The sequence below is a fragment of the Bubalus kerabau genome, chromosome 3 (assembly GCF_029407905.1).
Source record: "Bubalus kerabau isolate K-KA32 ecotype Philippines breed swamp buffalo chromosome 3, PCC_UOA_SB_1v2, whole genome shotgun sequence".
Lineage (NCBI taxonomy): Eukaryota > Metazoa > Chordata > Mammalia > Artiodactyla > Bovidae > Bubalus > Bubalus kerabau.
Genome location: NC_073626.1, coordinates 180,674,831 through 180,700,052, shown reverse-complemented (window position 1 = coordinate 180,700,052; position 25,222 = coordinate 180,674,831). Strand labels below are relative to the sequence as shown.

Here is a 25,222-nt window from a genome sequence, read left to right as displayed (position 1 = left end):
CATAGTATAAAACAGTTTATGTTACAACAAAAAACCCTATAAAAACATGTCATCCCAGGGAGAGCCTCCAGGGCTGGGGGGTGGCAGGGAGGCTTCAAAGCACATGGACAGTCCAGATCTGGGACGCCCTGTCCTTGGCCAGCTCCCACAGCACTGCATGGTCCCGGTCGTAGCCCCGGCCACCTGCGGGGGATGGGGTAAGAGACGGGGAGATGGTCACAAAGAGATAGGGACTCCACTGCCCTCAGGGGCCTTCTCCCACACACATGCCCAACTTACCCTTCACATCTAGGATCCGACCTTCAAACATCTGGCTGCAGATGTGGCCCAACTCACTGATGCTCCATGTCTGGCGGGGCAGGCGGCTCTCAGCCCACAGCACCACCTTGGAGCCTGTGCTGGGGGGGCCAATCACCTGCAGGCTCATAGTGGGGGCCACCTGAGGCCCCCAGGAGGTCGTCAGGCACCGGCCCTCCCCCAGGGACTCTGCCAAACCTAAGACACCTTTGATACACCCAGCTTTGAATTTCTGGCTCTCGTGGACTATGACTCTGGGCAAATTTCTTGATCTTTCTGAGCTGTTTTCCTGGGGGGATGGTTGTTGAAACAGTTCTGGTTCAATGTGAGAAACCATCAAAGAGCTGGGAAAATATGAACTCCTCCAGGAAGGCTTCCATGACTGACTCTTGAAGCACAGGCTTTAGCAGCAAACTTCCACATGCTTACTGGCTATGTGACTTTCAGCCAGTTACTAAACTCTGTGCTCTGGTTTCCTCACCTATAAAACGGGAAGTATAATAGGACCTGCCCTCTAGTGCCCTCTAGGGATTGCATGCGATGTTCACGTGAAGACATCATGATGTTCACGGGAAGACATCTGCATGGTGTCCCCTCCACTGCCACTTTCTCAGGAAGGGCTCCCCTTGTCAGAGATACTGGTATTCCCTATTTTCCTTTTTTCATTTATTTTTCCTCTATTGCACTTTTCAGCACCTAGGGCTCATTGAAGCCATTTCTTTCTCTCCCCACTAGGAAGCAAGCTTCAGGAGGGCCGAACACATGGTGGGTGTTTAGGAAAGATTTGTGCAGTGAATCTATCATTTCCTTTTGGCCATGCCTCATGACTTGTGGGATCTGATTTCCCAGCCAGGTTCAAGCCTGGGTGCCTGGCAGTAAAAGCCCCAAGTCCTAACCACTGGACCACCAGAGAATTCCCAAATCTATCATTAATAATAGGACCCAGATCTGTCACAGGTTATCAGAGCTGGGAGGTCCCTTAGAAGCCTCTGGTCCCGCCCCTTTGTTTTGCAGATGAGAGACAGACCCAGAGAAGAGCCTGAACTGCCCAAGGGTACACAGCCTGCCTTCTCCAGCTCCCCAGGGTCCTGGTGTCTGTATCTCTCTGCCTCTCTGGCCCAAGACTGGCTCCTGTTCCCGACTGAGCACAGGCTGGGACTCCTGAAGGTGGGCTTGTGAGAGTCTGGGGGCCCTGGTGTCGCTGTCCCAGCCCCTAAACCCATACCTGGTTCTTCAGTAGCCCATCCTCGTAGAACCAGATGTTGCTGCCTCCGGCCTGGGGCTCAGAGACCACCACGCGGCCCGCCTTCATGTCTTCCACGTGGTCCGGCACAGTCAGGAATCCCCCCAGTGCCGCATTCCAGAGGCGAAAATAAGCCCGGCGCTGGTGAGTTGGGGGAGTTGAGAGTCAGGGCTCTCTGGGCAGGGATGCTTCCACTTGGGCCCCCAGTGCCCTCAACTCCGGACCCTCTAGTAACCCGAGCTCCCAGGCTCTCCCTCCTGCCCCAAACCGACCTGGACCCTGCTTCTAAGTCACTCCTTCTTTCTCACACATATGCGAGGGCACACTCAGAGCATATACCCACACAGCTGTACGTCTGTAGAGATGCACACAGACACACTGGCAGCTACACCCCAGATCCACATGGCCACACAGGAGGACGGCAGACACAGACACAGGGATACATGCCGGCAGGTACACTCTTTGCTCCCCCCGCTGACTTCACAGCAGGCACTCAGGTTTGCTAAAAGTCTGGAGAGGAACCACGGCGGGGCGGACGCTGGCTTGGCCACAAATCACCCAGGGGTCTTGGGTGGTGGTGACGGTAATAACGGTAATCACAGCCCGTGTCTGTTGACACTCCACACTGTTCTGAGGGCTTTACAGCGTGATTCAGTTCTCAAAACAGCTCGATCATACATATCACCCCCATTTTATAGATGAGGAAAACTGAGGCCATGGAGGTAAACCACTCACAAAGATGGTGGAGCAAATCCTTGTCTACTTCTCTGGGCCTTTATTTCTCCATCTGTACAATGTGAGGGTTGGAGATAATCTCCAAGATTTCTTCTAGCAATGATGTTCTACAAGGGACCGTACAGGTGTCCTCACACGAAGACACAGCTTTCAACAGTGTCACAAGGACAGCCACACACAGTCACAAACACACTCTCACAGATGTACAGGTTTGCCACAGACTGCCGCCAGAGGACACACGCATACCAACGCCATCATGAACACGGAAATGCCCTCAGACGGGTGCACACACACATACACACGCACACGCCCTGTGGCCAGGCCTCCACACACATGCCTTCATTGCACATAATTGAGACACAGGTCCAGACGCGCACTCACAGACACAGAGAAACACAGGTATAGACACGGCGTTGCAAAGTGAGGCGTGCTCGCTAATGGGTGGTACATGAGATAATTTTCAGGCTTATGTGGATAAGCCTTCTTGTTTAAAATGTAATGGCAATGTGTTTATCAGTATCTATTAAGGAAAAATCATACACACACACACACATCAAACCCACGATCTTATGGACATTATTCCTTAGGATAAGGATAACGTTAAAAAAGAAAAAAGTGAGTTGATTTAGAGGAAAATATTAAAGACATAACGGTTCAAGAGGAATCACAGTAGGACAAAAATTATGACCAAAGTACATAAACGCTGAATTTGGGAAATGTGGGACGTACGCAGACAGACGGACACACAGCCAGACGGGCTGACCCAGATGCACTCAACCCGCCATGCTACCCACCTGCTTGATGGGGTAGAGGGAGCCCACCCGCTGGGTCCCGCTGTATGTCAGCCAGTTGGTGATCTCACAGCTGCCCACCAGCCACTGGCGGCCCCGGAAGTCGCTGTGCTCGCATAGCACCCAGCTGGACCCAGTGACCGCCAGAGACACAGCGAAGAAGACAGACAGACAGACAGGAAGGAGAGGAGACACGGCCGTCAGGACGATCTCCAGCTCCCCTTCTCTCAGGCCGGGACTCTTCTGCCTGGGGTTCGGGCCCCAGGAGCGGGTGGAGAGGGAGGCGGGAAAGGAGCCCTGGGGTTTGCAGGGCAGAGTAGGGTCCTGGAGAGGCCCCCCCCAGGCTGGGGTCCAAGTCCTGAGGGCCAGTGAGTCTTCCCAGCCTGCACTCCCTCCCCACTCCCTCCTGGCTTAGACAGGAGTGGAAGGAAAGTGGGGGAAGACCTGGAGACCCCCGATCCCCCCTCCCTCACTAGTAGCCCCCCACCTCCCCTTAACACACTCACACGCCCCCCTTGATCTGCACGGACAGCACATGATTGTTGAAGCCCTCGGCCTGCAGGCTCCGCACCTCCCCGCTGAGCTCAATCTCCTTGCCCTCGAAGCACTCCAGTCCATACAGGAAAATGGATGGCTCGGAAAAGTGCTGCGGGCCGGGGGGCACAAAGAAAGGGTGAGGCCATAAGAGCCCCACCCTCAGCACCCCCCTCCCCCTAGTTCCAGATGTGTGACTCCTAGGTCAGTATTTCAGGCTCTCTTCCTCCTGAGCTGCACCCCACAGGGCCCCTGACTCCTGGACACTGCCAGCTGGGGGTGCCCACATTGTCAGATGCAGCCTGGTCTGGATGGGCACCCCCTGCCTTAATACCGCCTCCCTGGTAAATGGCACTTATAAGAAGAGTAAGAATAAGAATCCTGGTCATTATAACATCAGTTCACAAGTATTCAGGGCTGACCAACTCACCAGATTCTGTGCTAAGAGCTTTTCTTGATCTCATCAGAACTTAACAGCCCTAGATATAGGTGCCATGATTATCCCCACTTAGAGGGAAACTGAGGCTGGAAGGAGGAAACCGCTTGCTCAAGGCCCTTACAGCCAGGCTCCAGAACCAGGTATGTTTTCCAAGCCCAGCGTGGAGTTGTAAAGAGCATGGACTCCAGAGCCAGGCTGCCTTGGGAGAACCTGGCTCTGCCGATCACCAGCTGTGTGGCCTGCAGCAAGCTGCATGACCTCTCTGTGCCTCTGTTTTCACATGGGAAAAAGGGAGATAATAATTGTACGGCTTCTAGGATTGTGGTGAGGATGGGATGTCCTGGAGCACGGGAAGCCTTTTAGCCCCGCCTGGAGCGTGGTAAAGTCAGGGCCAGCCGTTCTGCTTGCGCTGCTCCCACTGGTTCCCGGTCTGCCACCAAGTCCTACAGACCCCAGGTCCTTAATAGGGCCAGTGTTGTTTCTCTCCACTTGTCCCTGGTCTAGGACATCATTATTTTTCCTGGTTCTCTGTCGCAGTACCCCACTGCCTTCCCCCGCCCACCCATCTCTGCCCATGCAACAGAGCCATCTTCCTGTTTTACTCCTCCCTGCCCAGAACCACCACCTCAGTGGTCACCCCTGCCCCCAGCCCACCCCGAGGGCCAGCCCCTCCTGGCCCTGGCCCACCCTGGTTTCAGGACACACCACTGCGCTGTAATCTTTCTGGGTTCCTTGAAGGCAGAGCTGTGTCTGATTTATTTCAGGGTCCCTAGGATCTATCTCAGCAGGGACTCAATAAATCCCTGGTAGGCTGACCTGGCTCTGAAGCACTGGCGTCAAGAGGACCTGGGGTTGTTCTGAGGAAGGCTGGATTTAAGCCCGACAGCTCACTCAGCAGTGGGAAGAGGCAGGCTCACCTCTGCCTCAGGGGTGCCTGGAACTGGATAGGGGCACTCACCAGGGGCACCTTCCGGAGAGAGCCCAGGACTGTGGAGGCCAGGCAGCCCATGGCTGTAAGAGTAGGGAACTCGCCCTCAGACACAATGTACTGCTCACCCTCAAAGTTCTTCTCCTCAAACAGGATCCAGCTGAGGAAGGAAGGGGAAGAACAGGGGGACATGAGTAGGTATTTGAGCCCACCCTGTCCTTGGCCTGCACGGCCCCCCTGAGATACAGCAGACTGAATGCAACCTTGATGGGGATCCCCCAGGCCAGGGGAGGCTAAGGATGACCAGGAGCTGCGGCAGCACAAACTTAAGTCAGACTTAAGAAAGAACTGAGTGGACTCACACTGCCCTTCAGGAGAAATCTGGCAGTCACGCCAAACGCCATGCACAATTACTCAGCAAGCCTATTTCTCAGAATCTGTTCCAAGGACACCCTTCACGAAACAACACATACACAAGGCTAGTGATTACACAGTGTTTGCAGTGGCAGAGTGGCAGCAGCCAAATGTCCATCAATTGGGGATTGGTTGAATAAAGCACGAATCTGGAGTATAACACAGCAGTCAACAAGAATGAGGAAGAGCTTTCAAAGGGATATAAAGTGACCTCCAAACAGTCTAAAAAAACAAGATGCATAACAGTGTTGATAGTACGTTTCCTGTTTAAAAAACTGAGATAAAATTCACATACCATAAAATTCACTTTTTTAAAGTACACAATTCAGTAGTCTTTAGTATATTTATTAGGTTGCAATATGCTTCCTATTGTGAAAGAAAATGGAGAAGGAGGAAAACAAAATACATTTGGTTTCTACAGGTATATGCAAATTTATATATGGTGTATATTTGCTTATATCTTAAAAAAAAACAACGAATGAATGAAAAAACATTTTAAAAAATGAGGATGGGAGAGGAAAAAGTAGCATGAACAAAGCTGTAACTTGTTTTTTAAGTCTTAACTTTGGAACTCTTATGGACTGAATGTGTATCTCCCCGGAATTCATAGGTTGAAGCCTTCACCTCTAATGTGATGGCCTTTGGGAGGTAATTAGGTTTAGATGAGGTCATAAAGGTGGAGCCCTTATCATGGGATTAGTGTCTTTATAAGAAGAGAAAGAGGGGAATTCCCTGGCAGTCCAATGGTTAGGACCAAGCTTTCATTGCCAAGGGCCTGGGTTCAGTCCTTGATTGGGAAACTAAGAGCCCACCAGAGGAAGAGATCCCTGGGGACACAGCAAGAAGGCAGCCATCTGCCAGCCAAGAAGAGAGCCCTCACCAGGGGACCAAATCAACCAACACCATGATCTTGGGCTTCCCAGCCTCCAGATCTGTGAGAAAACAAATTCCTGCTGTTAAACCACCCAGGGTACTGTGTTACTAGCTCAAGCTAAGACAGGAACACAATCAATATTTTCAGTAACTAAAAACTAGGATTAAATAAAAATGAGAAGTATTCCTAAAATTAAAATAAACAATGTAAATTACCCTAATTATATATCAGGTTGGTGGCATAACCACACAGAAAAAAGTAAACAACACAATATTTTGAACATGACATACCTAATGGGATGTAGGTGAATGTACTGAGGACAAAAAGAACAACAGAGAAACCTCAAACAGCATTCACTGGGTTTTACTGTTAGAAGCAGTATTATCAGTAGTAGTATCAGTATTACAATTTTGAAACACGTAGCATGCACATTTTGGTCTTCAAAGAGCATTATCCATTAAAAGCAACCAGGATTCCTTGGGAAGTGACTCCAGGTTAGAGGCAAAAAATATATACAAAATGATCCAGGAACATCTTATTGTACCAGAAAAACAGGAAGTTATTTTAAAAAAAACAACAACAACAACTATTGGGGTCATATCAAAAGTACCCAGGAAAGGGACTTCCCTGATGGTTCAGTGATTAAGAATCTACCTTCCAATGCAGGAGACTCAGGTTAAAGCCCTGGTGCGGGAACTAAAATCCCTCATGCTTTGGGGCAGCCCATCTGCCACAGTTAGAAAGAAACCCTGGCGGCACAACAAAGACCCGATGCAGTAAAAAATAAACGTATAAATTTTTAAAAAGTACCCAGGAAGCGATCTGGAGGGGCTTCCATTTGCCAAAGGTGAAGTAATTTGAGTACACAAAAGAGTAGTGACTCCAGAGGACTGGAGCCTTTCATACACATAAAAACCCATGAGTCCATAACAATACTTAAAAAAATAATCTTCATCGGTCAGCTTTGGTGGTTGCTAGGGCACTGATTCAAAAATTATTCTGAAAATTGATAAAAAGAAAAGGGCAAACACTGACTCTTGGGAAAGGATCAAACTGCCTTTTTTGCAGAAAGTTTTTCAGGTAAATAAATAGTTAAAAAGTGAATGTTCTTCTTTATAGAAGTATTCCAGCTAGTATATGTAGAATGAATAACAAAACTTAGAAAATCATTTTGTAACCTCTAAAGGAATAATGAGTCCAGGCAATTATCATCAATGGATACTGCTGCTGCTGCTGCTGCTGCTAAGTCACTTCAGTTGTGTCTGACTCTGTGCGACCCCAGAGACGGCAGCCCATCAGGCTCCCCCGTCCCTGGGATTCTCTAGGCAAGAATACTGGAGTGAGTTGCCATTTCGTTCTCCAATGCATGAAAGTGAAAAGTGAAAGTGAAGGCACTCAGTCGTGTCCCACTCTTCGTGACCCCATGGACTGCAGCCTACCAGGCCCCTCCGTCGATGGGATTTTCCAGGCAAGAGTAATGGAGTGGGGTGCCATTGCCTTCTCCGGGACTGGGTATTAGGTAATAATAAATTACTGCTCATTTTATTATATGTGATAATAACTTGAGGCCGTGTGTCCTTTCTTGTTAGAGATATATATTGAATTATTTACCTGTGAAATTTTATGTTGGGTTGGAGATTTAAAATATTCTACCGAAAAAAAAAAAAAAAAGGCACAGGGGTGAATGAAATAAAACTGAAGTGCTTTATACTGTCTACAATGTTTACATTTGCTATTAAAACTTTATTTTGCTTTGTTTCTTTTAAGATTGAATGATTCTCGGGGCAGAAGAGCTAATCCCAAGGAAGCCAAAGGAAGTCATTTGAAAGAAAGACCTTCTAACTACAGCCTCGATTTCCAAGCTGAGCTAAGCGCTTCAGGGCAGGTGCCCACAGGCCCACGTCTCCCCTTTCCCACGTCCTCACCTGCCGCCGTAGACTCGGCAAGACTGGAGCTGGAAGGAGGTGGGCAGAGCGCTCTGGTCATCTTCAAAAGAGATGTGGTCACCCAGGAAGTCGGGGCCGGAGAAAAGCTGAATCTGGCAGCAGAGACGGGAAGAGATGAGAGTGAAGGAGGGTGATGGAGTTGGGGGGAGAGAATGGGGAAAAGAGGGAGAGATTTTAAATGAGGGTGAGACAGAGGCCCCCCACCACCTCCTTACCTTTGAGATAACGTGCAGATTGTGCTCCCCGACCTGAAGAAAGGGACCAAAGTTTTGAGATTCAAGAAGAGTACTAGCCCCTAGCCTCAACTCCTCTGGTGTCAATATTCCTGATCCTTTTCGCAGTTCGCGCTTAGTCTGGGGTCTGTGTTGACTCCGCCCACTTTCAGGAGACCCCGCCCCCAGGAGCTCCAGGCCTGCTCCTTCTAGTCCCGCCTCCACTGAAGTGGGCACAGCCCAGACCCCAGACCCCTCCCCACCAAGAGGCCCGGCTCCTGCAGCCGCCACGCACCTGCAGGACCGGCTGCAGCGAGGCGAGGGCGCTGTTGCCCGAGCCCCAGTCGTCGCAGTTGCGGTACACGCCCTTCTCCAGCACGTACTGCTCCCCGGAGAAGCCCACCTCCTGATACGCCACCCACCTGCAGGAAGGGCGGGGTGCGGGTCAGTAGGGCGGAGCCGACGCCTCTGCTGGAGCCGCCCCCGGCCCGCCCAGCTCCCCGGAGGCCCCTAGTCACTCACACGCCGCTGAGAACGTGGATGGCCTGCGTTCTGGGGCCGTGTCCCGCTAGCTCCACGTCTGGCAGTGCCTTGCTCACCTCCACGCCCGGACCCTCGAAGTCCATGGCCTCAAACAGCACCACGGCCGGGTCCCCGAAGTCCTGGGCCCGAGTGACAGTCAGATTGCTCCCGGCTCACGGACGGACAGAAGGAAACCCCTGGGAGTGCCCAGACCCCTAGCACGCATCCCACTAAAGGACTTTGGGGTGAGGTGATCAGGTGGGCTGGGGAAGGGCAGCAGGAGGGAGAGAGGCTAGACTCCAGGAAGACTTCCACTACTCTGGAGAACAAGGAGAGTAGGCACAAATTCTCTCAACAGAGGGTACCAGCTGAATGTCCCAATTGCTCTTGCTTACCGTTCTGATGACCCGCAGGGAGGTCAACACCTCGTTATAGCCTCCCCAACGTGACCAATCAGTGTATTCTCCCTCTTCCAGCAGATACTGGTGACCCCGGAAACCCTCCTTCTCGTAGCCCACCCAGCTGAGCAGGGGGAGACAGACAAACAGGGAGTCACAGGAAGCCCTCGGGATTGTGAAATAGCTGCCCCCACCCCCAGGCAGCCCAGGTCACTCCCCACCCTGGAGGGTAGAGGCCAGTGGGGAGGATGAGGTAGAAGGAAGGGTCCTGAGTCCTCACCAGCCCCCGAGAACTCGCAGGGACCCCACAGACGCCAAGTTGGGGCTCTGGCTATCCTCTGGCTGCTGCAGGTTGTAGATGTCTCTGTTCACTTCCCAACTCCGGCCCTGAAACCCTGGGGCCTCATACACCACAGCCTGTGGGGGAAGGGGTGGTGTGGGGTTGGACCAAACCCACCTAGCCATCCCTGGATGACTCTCACCAGCATCAGCCCAGAGCTAAGCCCTCCCAGTCCCTCACTTGAGCCCCATGCCCTCACCTGACTCCTTTCTCTTCTCTGACCTGTGACCTGGTCCTTCCACATCAAAAGTGGGTTCCCAGTGAATCAGTCAGGTTCCACCATCACCACCACCACCTGCTCCCAGACCCAGCCTCTGGCCCCAGCGCCCTCCTCTCCATCTTCTAGTCCAGGCCATGATGCATACACACACATACACACACCCTACCCAAAGGCCCTCTTTGACCCTGAAGCCTAGGCTCTTACCTTGGGCTCCCCTGGCCTCTCCACACTTGGGCAGCCCTGCAGAGAAGACAGAGTGAGACCCCAGCCCAGAGGTGGGGAGAGACAGACTGGGGCTGGTGACCTTGGGTTGACTTGTTCCTGAGACCCTTAAAAATGGCCAATCCCATGTCCTACCCCCTTCCCTTAGAATCAAATCCTCCCTCTCCTCGAATCCTATTCCCAGTATGAGTTCCCAGGCCCTGCCTCTTCTGCCAGACTGCAGGGCAAGGCTACTGGGCCCAGCTACCCCTTACCAATCTCATGGGCTTCAGGGAGCCCACACTGGGGTCTGATGCTCCCCAGGCCTCTGAGGTGGGGTACTCTCCAGGCTCCAGAATGCAGGGAGTATCTTCAAAGAAGGGTTTGGGGTATAGAAGCCACCTGGAGGAAGGCAGAGAAGTAGCTGCACCCTAGACTCCCAGGAATACAGATTAGTGGATGGGGTGGAAGGTGCAGAGGGAAGAATTGAGTTTTGGGGGAGAGGCCCTGATCAAGGGAACTCTGGAGAGCATTTCCGGCCCCCATCATCTCCTGCAGCAGCCAGTCCATTGATCTCTCTTCTGACCTGACCCTAATTGCACACAGAGGCTGAGAGTTCTTTCTAGCACCCATACCTGCTTAAAATTCCCCATTAGCCTCATAATACAGTCCAGCTGCACAAAGAGGCCTTCTTCCTGGGCCTCCCATCTCCCCAGTTGTGCTGCTTTCTCTGGCCAGACTGAACTTTCAAAGCTTAGATCTCTCACCTCTGGGCCTTTGTAGGTTCTAGTATACTCTTTTTTTTTTTTTTTCCCATTCATTCAATTAACAGATATTCAGGGCCATCTACCCCATGCCAGGTCCTGCTTCAGGCATCAGGGACACAGTAGTGAAGAACGTGTGAAGTCCCTGCCTTCATGGAGCCAGTTCATCCCAGCTGAGGAGTCTCCTCCTCCAGGAAGGCTTCCCTGAGCTGGGCTGGTGTGGTGCTGTTCTTGGCTCCTGCAGCCCCGTGCTCCTCCGTCCTGGAACTCTGGATTGCTACTGCATGCTTGCTTGCCTGGCGCCACCAGTAGGCTGAGCACTTCTTGCACGCAGGAACCATGTCCTGTCACCTCTGTGCCCCCAGCACCCAGCAAAGTGAGTGTTAAATGAAGGGCTTCCAGAAAGCCCAGACTCACAGTCCTGCGGAAACAGTGGCAGATGCCACTTGCAGGGGCCTCTCCAGGCCCTGGGGGTCCTCCAAGGCCTCAGTCAGCTTCACTCGCTCCCCTTTGAGGCCCTCCTCAGAGTACAGACTGATCTCTGGGGTAATGTAGTCCTGCAGAAGGAGAGGGGTGGGAAAATGAAGAGTAAAACAGCACCTTGGACCTCCCTGGAAGAGGGAGTCATAATGGCCCCAATGACCACGATGGTGTGGTCACTCAGCTAGAGCTAGACAGCCTGGAGTGTGAGGTCAAGTGGACCTTAGGAAGTATTACCACGAACAAAGCTAGTGGAGCCGATGGAATGCCAGCTGAGCTATTTCAAATCCTAAAAGATGATGCGGTTAAAGTGCTGCACTCAATATGCCAGCAAATTTGGAAAACTCAGAAGTGGCCACAGGACTGAAAAAGGTTAGTTTTCATTCCAATCCCAAAGAAGGACAATGCCAAAGAATGTTCAGATTTCTGTACAATTGCACTCACTTTCACATGCTAGCAAGATTATGCTTAAAATTCTTCAAGCTAGGCTTCAGCAATATGTGAACCAAGAACTTCCAGATGTACAAGCTGTATTTAGAAAAGGCAGAGGAACAATAGATCAAATTGCCAACATTCGTTGGTCATAGAGAAAGCAAGGAAATTCCAGGAAAGCATCTACTTCTGCTTCATTGACTATGCTAAAGCCTTTGTGTGAATCACAACAAACTTTGGAAAATTCTTGAAGAGATGGGACCAGACCACCTGACCTGCCTTCTGAGAAATCTGTATGCAGGTCAAGAAGCGACAGTTAGAACCAGACAGGGAACAACTAACTGATTCAAAATTGGGAAAGGAGTGTGACAAGGCTGTGTATTGTCATCCTGCTTGTTTAACTTAAATGCAGAGTATATCATGCAAAATGCCAGGCTGGATGAATCACAGGCTGGAATCAAGATTGCTGGGAGAAATATCAATAACCTCATCTATACAGATGATACCACTCTAATGGCAGAAAGTGAAGAGGAACTAAAGAGCCTCTTGATAAGGGTGAAAGAGGAGAGAGAAAAAGCTGGCTTAAAACTCAACATTCAGAAAACTAAGATCATGGCATCCAGTCCCATCACTTCATGGCAAATAGATGGGGGAAAAGTGGAAGTAGTGACAGACTTTATTTTCTTGGGCTCCCAAATCACTGCGAATGGTGACTGTAGCCGTGAAATTGAAAGACGTTTGCTCCTTGGAAGGAAAGCTATGACAAACCTAGACAGTGTATTAAAAATTAGAGATGTCACTTTGTTTGACAAAAGTCCATAGAGTCAAAGCTATGGTTTTTCCAGAGTCACGTATGGATATGAGAATTGGACAATAAAGAAGACTGAGTGCCAAAGAATTGATGCTTTTGAATTGTGGTGCTGGAGAAGACTCTAGAGAGTCCCTTGGACAGCAAGGAAATCCAACCACTCATTCCTAAAGGGAATAAACCCTGAATATTCATTGGAGGACTAATGCTGAAGCTGAAGCTCCAATACTTTGGTCACCTGATGTGAAGAGCCAACTTATTGGAAAAGACCCTGATGCTGGGAAAGGTTGAGGGCAGGAGGAGAAGGGGACGACAGGATGAGATGGTTGGATGGCATCACCGACTTGATGGACGTGAGTTTGAACAAACTGTAAGAGATAGTGAAAGACAGGGAAGCCTGGCATGCTGCAGTCCATGGGGTCACAAAGAGTCGGACATGACTTAGCGACTGAACAACAGCAGCAAGTGGTTAAGACTCCGTTGCCAATTCAGGGGAGCATGGGTTCAATCCCTAGTCAGGAAACTAAGATCCCATATGCCATGTGGCATAGTCAAAAGATAAAAACAAAAACAAAACCACCCATCACCCTTCAGAGACTACCCCCATCCACACCTGCTTCCCCAAGTCTGTTCAGCTGGGGCTGCCAGGGGCTTCTCCCCAGAAGCCAGAAATAATTGGGGTGTTCTCTGCAATGTCAGCCAGATAAGCCTGAGTCCAAAGCCCTCGCTGGTCCCTTGCTGGCCCTTTGGGACCTAAGACCAAAGTTCTCAGCAGGAGCCTGCCAAGTACCATGCCCTTTGCCCTGCCTCTGGGAGCCTCATTTCCAGCCTGGTGGAGGGATGGGCAGGATAGACAGCCATTTCCGGAGATCTGAATTTGATCCTTCTTTGTATACAATTCCAACTCTATACCAATTTCTACCCCTTCCTAGACTGGAAGGACTGATGCTGAAGCTGAAACTCCACTACTTTGGCCACCTGATGCAAAGAACTGACTCAATGGAAAAGACCCCGATGCTGGGAAAGATTGAAGGTGGGAGGAGAAGGGGACGACAGAGGATGAGATGGTTGGATGGCATCACCGACTCAATGGACATGAGTTTGAGTAAACTCCGGGAGTTAGTAATGGACAGGGAAGCCTGGCATGCTGCAGTCCATGGGGTCACAGAGTCAGATACGACTGAGTGAACTGAACTGAACTGAAACTGGCCTCCGCCTGCACTGCATCTCAGGAAGCTACAGGTCCTTTCTGCATTTCTGGGTGTTTCTTCTTCATCAGGATCATTTTCATTCACTCACTTCTTCATCAAATGTTTATGAAACAGGGACTTCTCTGGTCATCCAGTGGCTAAGATGCTGAGCTCCCAATACAGGGGGCCCGGGTTTGATCCCTGGTCAGAGAACTAGACTCCAGATGCTGCAACTAAGACCCAGCATAGCTAAATAAGTAAATAAGTATTTTTTAAATGTTTATGAAACATCTACTGAGTGTAAGACATATGCTAAGGTCCTGTCCTACCCCTTCTCATTCAGTCTTCCCAGCGGGAAGTGTTAACAGCATTCACAGACTAGGAAAGTCAGACTCGGTGAGGTTAAGTGGGCTTCCTGAGGGCACCCAGCCTGTAAGTGGCAGGGGCCAAGAACAGAGCAGTACAGTTTTTGTTCACTGTTGCAACCCAGCACATCCCAGTGCCTGGAACACACTGGGCACCTAATCAATGCTGACTGAATCAAAGGAACCCAAGTCCACCGGACTTCAAAGCCCTTGGTCCTCTTTTGTACCTCATTACCTCCCACATGAAGATGAATTTATGGTGAGAAGCTCACAATAAATTGTCTACAAACATCTGTGTGTTTCTGGAGAGGCTTTGAAAATTCTTGTCCCCTCTTTTGCATGGCTGGGCCACTGCCCTAGTTAACATAAGATTCTCTTCCTCTCTTACCAGGAGTATTGCAACAGCTCTGGACTCAAGAGTTATTTTGTCCTTCCATTAAAAAAGAAGAAGAAGAAGAAAAAAATCCCAAAACGTCTGTTAGGCCCTGATTTTAGATTTCCGCTTTCTCTTCTGGGTCTCTCCGGTGTCCAAGATGGTTTTGTCAGCTTAATTTTAGTGATTTGTAAATTTGTGTTCTGACCATGGTACTTCCCCACCTTAGAGATATGAAACTGTAATACTGACTGTGCTCTTTCCAACCACGTTGCTGTTGTTTAGTCCCTTCGGTCGTGTCCGACTCTTTACGACCCCATGGACTATAGCTGGCCAGGTTCCTGTCCATGGGATTTCCCAGGCAAGAACACTGGAGTGGGTTGCCACTTCCTTCTCTAAGGGATCTTCCTGACCCAGGGACCACACTCCTGTCTCCTGCATTGGCAGGCAGATTCTTTAGCACTGAGCTACCAGGGAAACACCTGTGTGTGCGTGCATCTATATGCGGCACCTCAACTCTGGCTGTGGGCCTGAACGCCTGGGCCCTGGGTCGGTGGTGAGTGCCCACAGCCACCCCTACCCATTTCTGTTGCTCTAACTCCATCCTTCCCCAAGCTCCAGCTGGAGCAAGCCAGGCTGAGCATCCCCCAGAATCCCTTTCTTCTCCAATTGGCTCCACGGTCAGGACTCTATACAGGTATAAACCCTCTTCAGGCTCCAATCCTATGATCTCTCCCAGAAATCCCAGCTCTAGGTGTCTCTGTCTTCCTCCTCAAGGCCTGGGACTTAGGGTAGATGAGGTGACATCTGGTCCCCCACACCCAGCCACTCACCCGGACGACCCTCCTCAGGGAGCCGATGCCTTGGGTACTCCATGCTGATCCTGGGGCTTCAAGTTCCGTATCCCCTTGAGGCAGGACCAGCTTCCGGCCCTGGAATCCTGGCTGTTCATGCAGCACCCAGCTGTGGGCACAGAGACCTAGGGTCATTGAATGGAGTGGGGTGGGGGGTAGGTGGGGAGGATGTCCCTGCAAGGCAGGGTCTCTGGGCAGCTATGGCGGGGTGGGGGGGGGGCTTCTGCCCTCAGTGGGCACTTCTCACTGTCCTCACATCCCCAAGGTTCACACGCCAGAGCCCACCGGGAGCTCCGCACTCACCAGCCTCGGACCACCCGTATGGAGGCCACACGGGCCCAGCCGGAAGCATCATCAGCATCTTCCCAGACCTCCCTGTGGCTGCCTTGGCAGCCAGGCTCTGAGAAGAGGATAATCTGCAAGAAGGCCCAGAGGGGTCCTTAGGGCCCATCCCAGGAACCCCCGCCTCCTGCTCTCCCACCCATTTGCCCCCCAACCCCAGCGCCCCCTACCTTTCCAGGTCTCGTGTTCAGCTTGCCCTGGGTCTTCAGTGCTGGGCTCTGGAATGGAGAGCCATGATACGTCTTTATGGGGTTGCCTCCTTATTGCCTTTCTTAACCTGCAGCTCCGTGAATCCCATATCCTCCCTGCAGGCCTCCACCCCACAAAGAGCTGGCCCACAAAGAATGCTACACTTGCTCCCAGCCCCTGGAGGCTTCATCACTCTGTCCCCGGAACTGCCCCCTTCCCCAGCTTCTGAGATTTTATCAAGCCCTTCGGAATCCCCAGTGCAAACAGCCTGCTGCTCGGATCGGGAGACTTCCTCCCAGGATCCCGGTCCTTACAGGATCCGAACCCTGGCCTAAATGAGGCCAGGCCCTCCTCCGTTGCCCGCCCAAGGCCTCACTCACCCACCCCTCCGGGGGCCGGGCACGTGCCGGCTTTTCTGGAGGTGGCCTTTCACTGTAGAGCAGGGGCAGCTGTCCTGGACCCTTCTTGAGCCCTGGTGCCCTGTGGGGCTGCAGAGCAGATAGTTTTGTGCCCAGTGGTTCCGAGGTGGGGGTCTCCTTCAGGGCAGGCACCAGACCCCCAAAGAGGAGGCTGCCTCCAAGACGGGAAGTGGGCCGGCTGCCTGCCTGCCACTCTGGCCCAGGTTCTGGGTGGGGGCCCTTGGCACCTGCTACATGCTTCTTCATCATCTCCAGAGGAGAGCAAGAGACCTGGGTGGGCCGGGCAGGGGAGGGGTCCCTGGTCGGGCCCTGCCTGGCTCTCTCCTGCCTGAGCTGGAGCTTTTCATCGTCGCTCAGGTAGGGGTTCTCTGGCTCTTCTTCCTCCTCCTCCTGTGCCTTCTCCTCCTTCTTTACTTCCAGGGCGGGCACCTCCTGGGGGCTGGGTCCCAGCACACATGGCCCAGGCTGGTCCTCCTCGATGGCAGGCAGGGTGGCGTACATGGCCAGGTAGGAGGAGCGGGGGGCTCGAGGTAGCCGGTGAGTGCGCAGGATCTCAGGAGGCTCCATGCTCCGCAGGGTATCCAGGAAAATCTCCAGGTCAGCAGTCAGGGCCACCTCCTCCTCCTCCCTCAATGGCTCCAGAAATGTCTTGCCCTTGGTGGCTTCAGGGACAAGCTGGGACTCGTGGCTGGTCTCTGCTCCCATCATCACCGGGGCTGGGGGACCTCCTGGACCGGAGGATACCTTGCCCACTGAGGAGGAGGGGGCAATGAGAGTGGCTGGGGCCTGGACAGCTACTTTCTGGGTGGAAGATGGGACATTAGAAGCATCAGGGTCCTGAACAACTTTTTGGGTGGGAGATGAGACGATGTTTTCTTCAGACCCCTGGACAACCTTTTGCTGTTTGGGGGATGGGATGGCAGGAATTGTCAGGCCTTGAGCAGCCTCTTCCTTGGGGAGGGGAGGGACAGGGCTGCCTGCTGTACTCCAGACGACCTCTTTCTGGCTGATCGGGCTGACTTCTGGGCCCTGGGCAGCGTTGGTTGGTTTGGGGGCTGAGGCAGCAGGAGCACTTGAACCCTGCACTACCTCTTTCTGGTTGGGAGATGAGTCAGCAGGAACCCCAGGGCCCTGTACTATCTCTTTCTGGGTAAGGGAGACAACAGGGACTTTTTCAGAGTCCTGAACAATCATATTCTTTGGGGAGGATGGAGCAGAAAGACCTCCCGGGCTGGTGATGGCCTTCCATCTCATAGAGGATGGAGCAAGAGATTGTCCAGGGACTATCACAACCTCAGTCTTCACCATAGGCAGGACGGTGGCTGCAGGGGGATCTGAAAGCCCTTCTCTTTTGATGGAGGGCAGGGCCTGGGGTCCCCGGGGCTTGAGAGTGAGCTGGGCCCGAGCCTGAGTAGGTGCTTCAGGTTGCTCTGGGGGTTGAACTAGGTCCAGGGAGAGGGTTTGGGTCTGGAGTCTGGGAGAGGAAGGTACTGGGGTGTGGCCCTGAGAGGTCTGGAGAGGGGACTGGGTGAGGCTGGCGGGTCTCTGCATCCTTGCGACCTCATGGACCCCGGCACCCAGGGCTCTGTCCTGTTCCTGGTCTGGGTGGGCTGCAGGGACCTCCTGGCTCGGAGTGGGGTGAGCCTCCTCCAGGAAGCCCGCAGGGCCCGGGGCAGATCTGTCCTTGGGCTCTGCTGTCCTCGTCTCAGGCAGCTGCCTCAGGGCTGACCCTTCTGTGCTGCCCAGATCTGGACTCCTTGGCACAGCAGCCAGGGGCCTGGGAAGCCGGCTGGTGGGGGTGGTCCGCTCAGTGGGCACAAGACTACTTAGCAGCTCCAGGGCCTGACTGCGACTGGGGGAGCCCTCGGCCCGGGGGTTCACCACCACTGCCCGCACCGCGCGGGCAACATTGCGGCCCCTTGGCAGGGCCTCGCCCACGAGCGCGGGCCCCACGGAGTTGATCACGGTGCTGTTCACCCGGCGGTCCACGTGCCCTCCCACCATCACGGTGGTCCGCACAGTGCGCGTCATCCGCCGCTCCTCCAGGCTCCTGGAGCTCCCGCTGGTGAAACTCACACCCGGGTGGGGGCTCGGCTCCCGGGGCCCGTGCGCTGGCACCGACAACTCAGTCCTGGCCGTGACCCCCGCGCTGGGCGGCTCGGTCCTGGGGGGCTGGGGGCTGCAGTCACCCTGCTCCGCAGCCTCCTTCAGTCTTCCCACTGGCCTTTTCTCCTTGAGGGGTAATGTGTACTTCTTGGAAAAGATGGGCCCGTGGCTCTGGAAGCTCTTGGAGCCAGCCCCGTCCCGGGGGCCCTGGTGGTTCACGGTCTCTTCCTCCCGGACAGCAAAGCCATTGACTTCCTCTCGACGATGGCTGGACTCAGACGTCTCCTCGGAGGGGGCTTCCAACCGGGCCCCTGACACCAGGGACACCTTGTGGAAACGGTGTTTGACCTCGTCCTGGGCAGGGGGCCGCTGCCGCCATGTCAACGCAGTGCTCACCACTCGGGCCTTGGCCTCAGCCGGGGGCCCGCTGGCCTCCTCCATCTTGGGCCCCGGCAAGGTGTCCTGAGGTGTCCTTGGCTCGCTGTAGTCCAGCTCGCTGCAGAGGGTGCCGGGAAGAAAAAAGATGGGGTCAGGGGGAGTGGTCAGGGTGGCTCCCTGCAGTGTAGAATAACTATCTCTGCAGAGGTCAGGCTGAGTAACCTCAGATCGGTCATTTGAATTTCAGGGCCTTTGTTTCTTCATCAGTAAAGAGGGCACGAGGCCCTCAGAGCTCCCACCCCTCTCCCTACTTTCAGGCGTTCTCCTATGCCACAGCCCTTCAAGAGGTGAAGCTGAGGCCTAAGCCTAGAAGGAGAGAGAGGAAGAAAAGAGACAGGCATGTGGATCCGACTCACTGGTCTGTGGACAGGGCTGTGACTGCCCAAGGAGCCCTGGGGCTAGTCCTCTAGGAGCTAAAAACTAGAAAACCGGAAAGCTGAAAACTAGACAAGCAATGTTCTGACCCTGTTTCCAATCGTGATGAAGGAAGGTGAGGAAAGACAGCTTTGGCCTCAAGCAAAGCTGGGTTCCCCCTATCCCTGTCACTCATCAGCAAGATGACCTTGGGAAGCCACTTTTCCCCAGCAAATTTCAGGGCCCCCGGCCAGAAAACTGGAATAACAAGAGTATGCGTTTCACAGGGTTATTGTCAGAATCCAGTATGAGAGAAAGAATAAAAACTCACTTTATAAACTAAAATGCTGGCTCCTAAGTTTCCCCATAAAGAATAAATTATTCACTATGGCAAACAGTATGGAGTTTTCTTAAAAAACTAAAAAGTGAGGTACCATATCATCCAGCAATCCCACTCTTGGATAGATATCCAGAAAAGATGCAAACTCTAATTCAAAAATATGCGTACCCTTAAATGTTCGTAGCAGCACTCTTTATAATAGTCGAGACATAGAAGCAACGAAAGTGTCCATCAATAGATGACTGGTTTAAGAAAATGTGGTGTATAAACACAGTGGACTATTATTCAGCCATAAAAAAGAATGAGATATTGCCATTTGCAAAAATAGGGATGGACCTAGGGAGTACCACGGGGTCACGAAGGGTCGGACATGACTGAGCGACTTCACTTTCCCTTTTCACTTTCATGCACTGGAGAAGGAAATGGCAACCCATTCCAGTGTTCTTGCCTGGAGAATCCCAGGGACGGGGGCGCCTGGTGGGCTGCCATCTATGGGGTCGCACAGAGTCGGACACGACTGAAGCGACTGAGCAGCAGCAGCAGCATACTTAGTGAAGTAAATCAGAGAAAGACAAACATAATATGATATCACTTACATGTAGAAACTAAAAAATGATACAAATGAATCTATGCATGGGAATTCCCTAGTGGTCCAGCGGTTAGGACTTGGCGCTCGCATTGCGGAGGGCGCAGGTTCAATCCCTGGTCAGAACTAAGATCCCGCAAGCCACACAACACAGCCAAAAAAAATCTATGGGCCAAATAGAAACAGACTCCCAGACACTGAAAACAAGCTTGTGGTTACCAAAGGGGAGGGGGAGGCATAAATTAGGAGTATGAGATTAACAGATACAAACAACTGTTTATAAAACAGATAAGCAGCAAGGATCTACTATATTGCACAGGGAACTATATTCAATATCTTGTAATAACCTATAATGGAAGATAATATGTAGTTGAATCACTTTGCTATATATTAGTACTTGACACTAACACAATATTGCAAATCAAGTATACTTCAACTTTTTAAGACAGAATAATTTATAAATTATGAACACACATCCCCCTTCTGCAGATGTGGGCGGGGGAAAAGACTCAGAGAGGTTAGGAAATTTGCCCAGAGTCACACAGTAGCAGAGACAAGGGTTGAATCCAACCCTAAGTGGTGAACCACCACATCAAACTCCCTCATGTATCTGGTAAACTAAGACTCTGTGTTTTGGGGGGTTTACTTTTAAAGGAGGCACAGCAGTCCTGGAGGGGGCCAGGCAGTCCCCACTCTGACTTCCAGGCTGCTCTAGTAGGGCAATCCTATTCTCAGGCCTCAAGAACCCAAGAGATCAGCCTCAGTACCGGCCTGTCTGCAGCTCCTCCTCTGTGTGAGGCAGCCCCTAGACCATCACAGGGGCCCTTAAGGCCAGAAATGGACCCATGCCCCCAGTTGCCCTCCCCCTTTCTCCAGTTCCCTCCCTCCTGAGAGGCTGATGGAACCCAGAACTTTGACCCTGTCCTGTGGCCCCAGAAGTGACTCAGGCTTTATGAGGGACAGAGCTGAATGGGGCTGAGGCCCAGGGAAGTCTGACCTGACTCGGGACCACTGGCCGCTGTGACAGCATGTGGCCTGGTCCAGGATGGGCTCTGAGTGGCCCCAGGAAAGTCTTGTGTATGAGGGAGGGGAGGGGCTGGGCGGGATGCCCAACTCTTTCCCCAGGCCAGAATTCCTGACAGCCACACTCAGACACCTAAGGGTCTGGATTGTAGCCCTTCCCTAAGGCCCACCCCTCTCCTCTGTCCTCACTAAGGAGCTCTTTTTCTTCCAACAGAATCTCTGTCCTCCTGGCTGGTACTAATGATAACAACTACCATTTGCTGAGATTCACTGTCCGTGATGGCACTGACAGGAGGGGGCAAAGCCTGGCTTCTAAGTCATGTATTCATTCCTTCACTCATTCATTCACTGTTCATCGTGTTAGGTGATGTGCTAGGTTCTGGTTGCATGCGTGCATGCTCAGTCATTTCAGTCGTGTCCCACTCTTTGTGGGACCCTGTGGACTGCAGCCCACCAGGCTCCTCTGTCTATGGAATTATCCAGGCAAGAGTACTGGAGTGAGTTGCCATTTCCTCCTCCAGGGGATCTTTCTGACCCAGGGATGAAACCCAAATTGCAGGTGGATTCTTTACCGTTGAGCCCCTGGGGAAGCCCCAAGTTCTGGTTAGATTTATCCAAAGCCAATTTCTCTTGAAAGTGGTATTCCGGGAGTTCAGGGGTCAAAGAATTAGACATAAAAACAGGAACCACATTTGGAAAGCCTCCATAGGCTTTGGCAAAGCCACAGGAGAGCCTCAGAAGAGGAAGTCTTTGATAATCGTATCAGATATGTCTGTGATCTCCCAATAATCAGAACTCTATGCCTCTCTGAACCCAGCCCCCAGACAACACCCCTGATACTCATTCTACAAGCATGTGGTCATTTGTTTCTGCCTGCATACCTCTAGGCACAGGGAGGTCGCAATTTAACAGCTGACCTGTCCCATCCCTGAATAGTCATGATGGCTAGAATGTTCTTCACACTATGCAGGAATCTGCCTGCCTATAGATCCCCTGACCCTGTTTTGTCCTTCCTCTGAAGACACACCTCAAAACCCCAGGAGGCCTCTCCTAGGCCAGCAGAAATGCCCATTTCCAGAGCCCTCTCTTCCTCAAGGCCCTGGACCAGCCGGGTCACCTGTGACTTCCAGATCAGCTGTGCGGGGCTGGGAAAGGGAGGGGCTGCAGAGGGGGTGGGGGGAGTGTGGGAAAGAACCTTGTCCAATTCAACAAGGCCTGGATTCTCCCCGCTTACCTGTGAGTCACCCCCAAACTAGGCCAAACCAGCCCACAGGCCCACAAGCACATGCTGCGTCACACACAGGCACGCACCAACACACAGGGCACAGAATTACATAGGCACACACACACAGACACTTACCCCGGCATGCACAGTCAGAACCACAGAGTCAGACACAGGTACGCAGGGACACAGCAAACACACAAGTCACACAGACGCAGGAACCCACAAGCACAACGACACGTGCACACACATTCACAGTACACACACACTTAGTCAGGTCACAGTCTCCAGCCCTTCTCCCCTTGAAATCAACCCTCACTGGGACAGACACGCACACCCGGATGCACACACGTCTTACATATTCGGCCCCATTGCGTCGTGCCTCCCCCGCCCCATATTTGCCAGTCCTGGCCCAGGGAACCCTGCCCCAGAAAGGGAGCACAGAGAAGAAATGACACCCCTGGAGCTCCACTTCCTTCCCCTCTGAGCCCTCGCCTCCTGAGAATCTGTCATTATCCACCCGTGCCCAAAATAGTCAGGGAGTGGCAGACGGAGTCCCCCAGCCAAACCTGCTGCTCCTTCCTTTCCCCTCGACAAGGCCTGCCTCCTCCACCCACCCTCTCTCTCTCTCTGTCCCCTTCTCCCACCCCCCACCCTTCAGGGTCTGCTTTAGACCCTGCATTAGCTCATCTGTTTTGAACTGACTCTTCTAGGATCATTGTAAGCTTTCTCAAGGTAGAGTTCTGCCTACCATGATGGAAAATTGATGTTGGTTAAAAAGAAAGAATTAGTTGTTCAGTGAAGGAAAAGGAAAAAAAAAATAGGGGGAGGGTGCATAATCAGGGATTCTTATTCAACCTTCCCCACTGAGCAGGTCTCTGAGCCAGCCTGGGTGGCACACGTCCCTCTTCTTTGTCACAGGATCATTATCCTGACTCCAGCCCAGAGGCTTGGGCATCCTTGGTGTTGCCTCCGCTGCCACAGTGCTTCCAAATCTGGGTCTCCACACAGACGGTAGTAGACTTCATCCCCACGTGGTCACAAAGTAATCACAGGTCACAGAAAGCTCTGTACAGCAACCACACTCAGCACCCCCCGCCCCCCGTCATCTGCACGGGGCCCCTGAGGCCTCCGTGAGAGGCAGGAGAGAGAGGTGCTTGGAACACAGGTCCAGGTGTGCATGCTCAGTTGCTTCAGTCGTGTCTGTCTCTTTATGACCCATAGACTGTAGCCCACCAGTCTCTGCTGTCCATGGGATTTCCCAGGCAAGAACCCTAGAGTGGTTGCCATTCCCTTCTCCAGGGGATCTTCCCAACCCAGGGATCGAACCTGTGTCTCCTGCATTGCAGGCGGAGTTTTTTAACTGCTGAGCCACTGGGGAAGCCCTAGAACACAGGTTCTTGCCCCTTCACTTTCTGGTTGACTTAGAGCAGGTGATGAAACCTGTCTGAACCTTAGTTTCCCGTCTGTCACTGGGGTGAGAGGGTGGAGAACAGGATTAGTCTTACTTCACGGGGCTGCTGTGAGGATTAAATAGAATTACCCTCAGAAAAGGAGCCATAGGTGACAACCACCACCATCATTAGTAGGAACTTCTCAGAACGCTGTCTGAGGCCTGGTGTGCCCTTCCAAGTGGTTCTAGAGAGGTCTCAAGTTCACCCTGTTGTCAGTGAGTTTTACAGGACCCATCCTCCTTTCTCTGAGCGCACCAGGCAGATTCAGGAGAGTCATTTCAACACAAATTAAAAACTGAGGCTTAAAAAAAATAAAGAAAAACCAAGGCTTAGCAATGTTATGTGGCAGCCTGGATGGGAGGGGAGTCTGGGGAGAATGGATACATGTATATGTATGGCTGAGTCCCTTTGCTGTCCACCTGAAATTATTACAATGTTGTTAATTGGCTATACTGCGATACAAAATAAAAAGGTTAAAAAAAAAAAAAAAAACCCAGGGCTTGGGAACCTCAGCGCCTGTTCACCAACACAGGGCCAGGTGGGGTAATTATTGCTGCGACTGAAGCGTTATTAATAAGCATCCGGGCTGTTTTGGTTGCCCCACTCTCTAGAGTTCAAAGTATCTTCCGGTAACCTCCTCCTCCTCCTCCTTCATCTCCAGTGACCAAATCAACTTGAGGACTCAAGGCCCAGAGAAGTTAAGCAACTCACCCCAGGACATCCAGCACCGCCTGAGAGTTCTCGTCTCAGGCTGAGAAAGTGGTCTCCAGAACAGAACGAGGGGCTGGGGAAGGTGTTGCTGAGGATAAGGTGACCCTTCCCATCCTCTCTGCGACAGGATATCCCCCTCCCCAGGTGGACGGAGGAGGAGAGCAAAACTGGGTCCCCGGAGGTAGCCTGCGGGCATGCACGAGGTTGGGGGGCAGGCAACGGAGGGCAGAGATGGGAAGGGGAGGGGATGGCAGAGTCAGCCTATGCCAGGGAGAACTGAATGAATGGCTTAGAGAAGCCCGGAGAGAGATAGAGACCCAGGAAGGGGCAGCCAGGTCAGTTTCCTCCTCCCCCACCGCCCCACGTGGGGGGTGAAATCTACTCACCGTCTGTGCGGGGACCCAGGCGACCGGCCGGCCCGGAGCTCCTGCTGCTGGGCCGTGCTCCCCTGATGTGGTGGGACTCGGAGCTGGGATTCCTGAGGCGGGTCAGCTAGGCACCCTGTAATGGGGCGGGGCCCCTGAGGAGGCTCCTGCCAGCCCCTGGATTCCTCAGGGCCGCAAGGGTGGGGAGCTGGTTGGGCCGGTTTGGGCTCTTCAGTCTCCTCCCCAGGTGCTTGCTCACGCCCCTGTAGGCTGACAGTGATGCGGTAATAGCGGGTCCTCCTGGCAGAGGGAC

At 52.6% G+C, this 25,222-nt stretch overlaps 1 protein-coding gene across 1 annotated transcript; it reads right to left on the bottom strand.

Annotated features, from left to right (window-relative positions):
* On the bottom strand, window positions 1–25,009 carry CRYBG2 (crystallin beta-gamma domain containing 2). Its single transcript, XM_055574038.1, has 20 exons — window positions 24,931–25,009; window positions 16,272–18,912; window positions 15,873–15,920; window positions 15,664–15,776; window positions 15,340–15,469; window positions 11,276–11,415; window positions 10,370–10,496; window positions 10,098–10,133; window positions 9,614–9,750; window positions 9,331–9,457; window positions 8,936–9,075; window positions 8,709–8,835; window positions 8,417–8,449; window positions 8,181–8,293; window positions 4,998–5,127; window positions 3,573–3,712; window positions 3,070–3,193; window positions 1,523–1,681; window positions 280–439; window positions 1–183 (listed from the first exon to the last, which is right to left on the bottom strand). The coding sequence occupies exons 2-20, from the start codon at window positions 18,855–18,857 to the stop codon at window positions 95–97; spliced, it is 4,659 nt and encodes a 1,552-aa protein (XP_055430013.1). The 5' UTR covers window positions 18,858–18,912; window positions 24,931–25,009; the 3' UTR covers window positions 1–94.
* Window positions 25,010–25,222: the final 213 nt, after the last annotated feature.

Coding starts and splice junctions, on each gene's coding strand:
- CRYBG2 (XM_055574038.1), bottom strand. CDS start 18,857: ATGGAGGAGGCCAGCGGGCCCCCGGCTGAGGCCAAGGCCCGAGTGGTG. Junction 15,470..15,663: donor ATACGGGTGGTCCGAGGCTG/GTGAGTGCGGAG, acceptor CTGTGCCCACAG/CTGGGTGCTGCATGAACAGC. Junction 5,128..8,180: donor TGCCGAGTCTACGGCGGCAG/GTGAGGACGTGG, acceptor TTCCTTCCTCAG/CTGGATCCTGTTTGAGGAGA.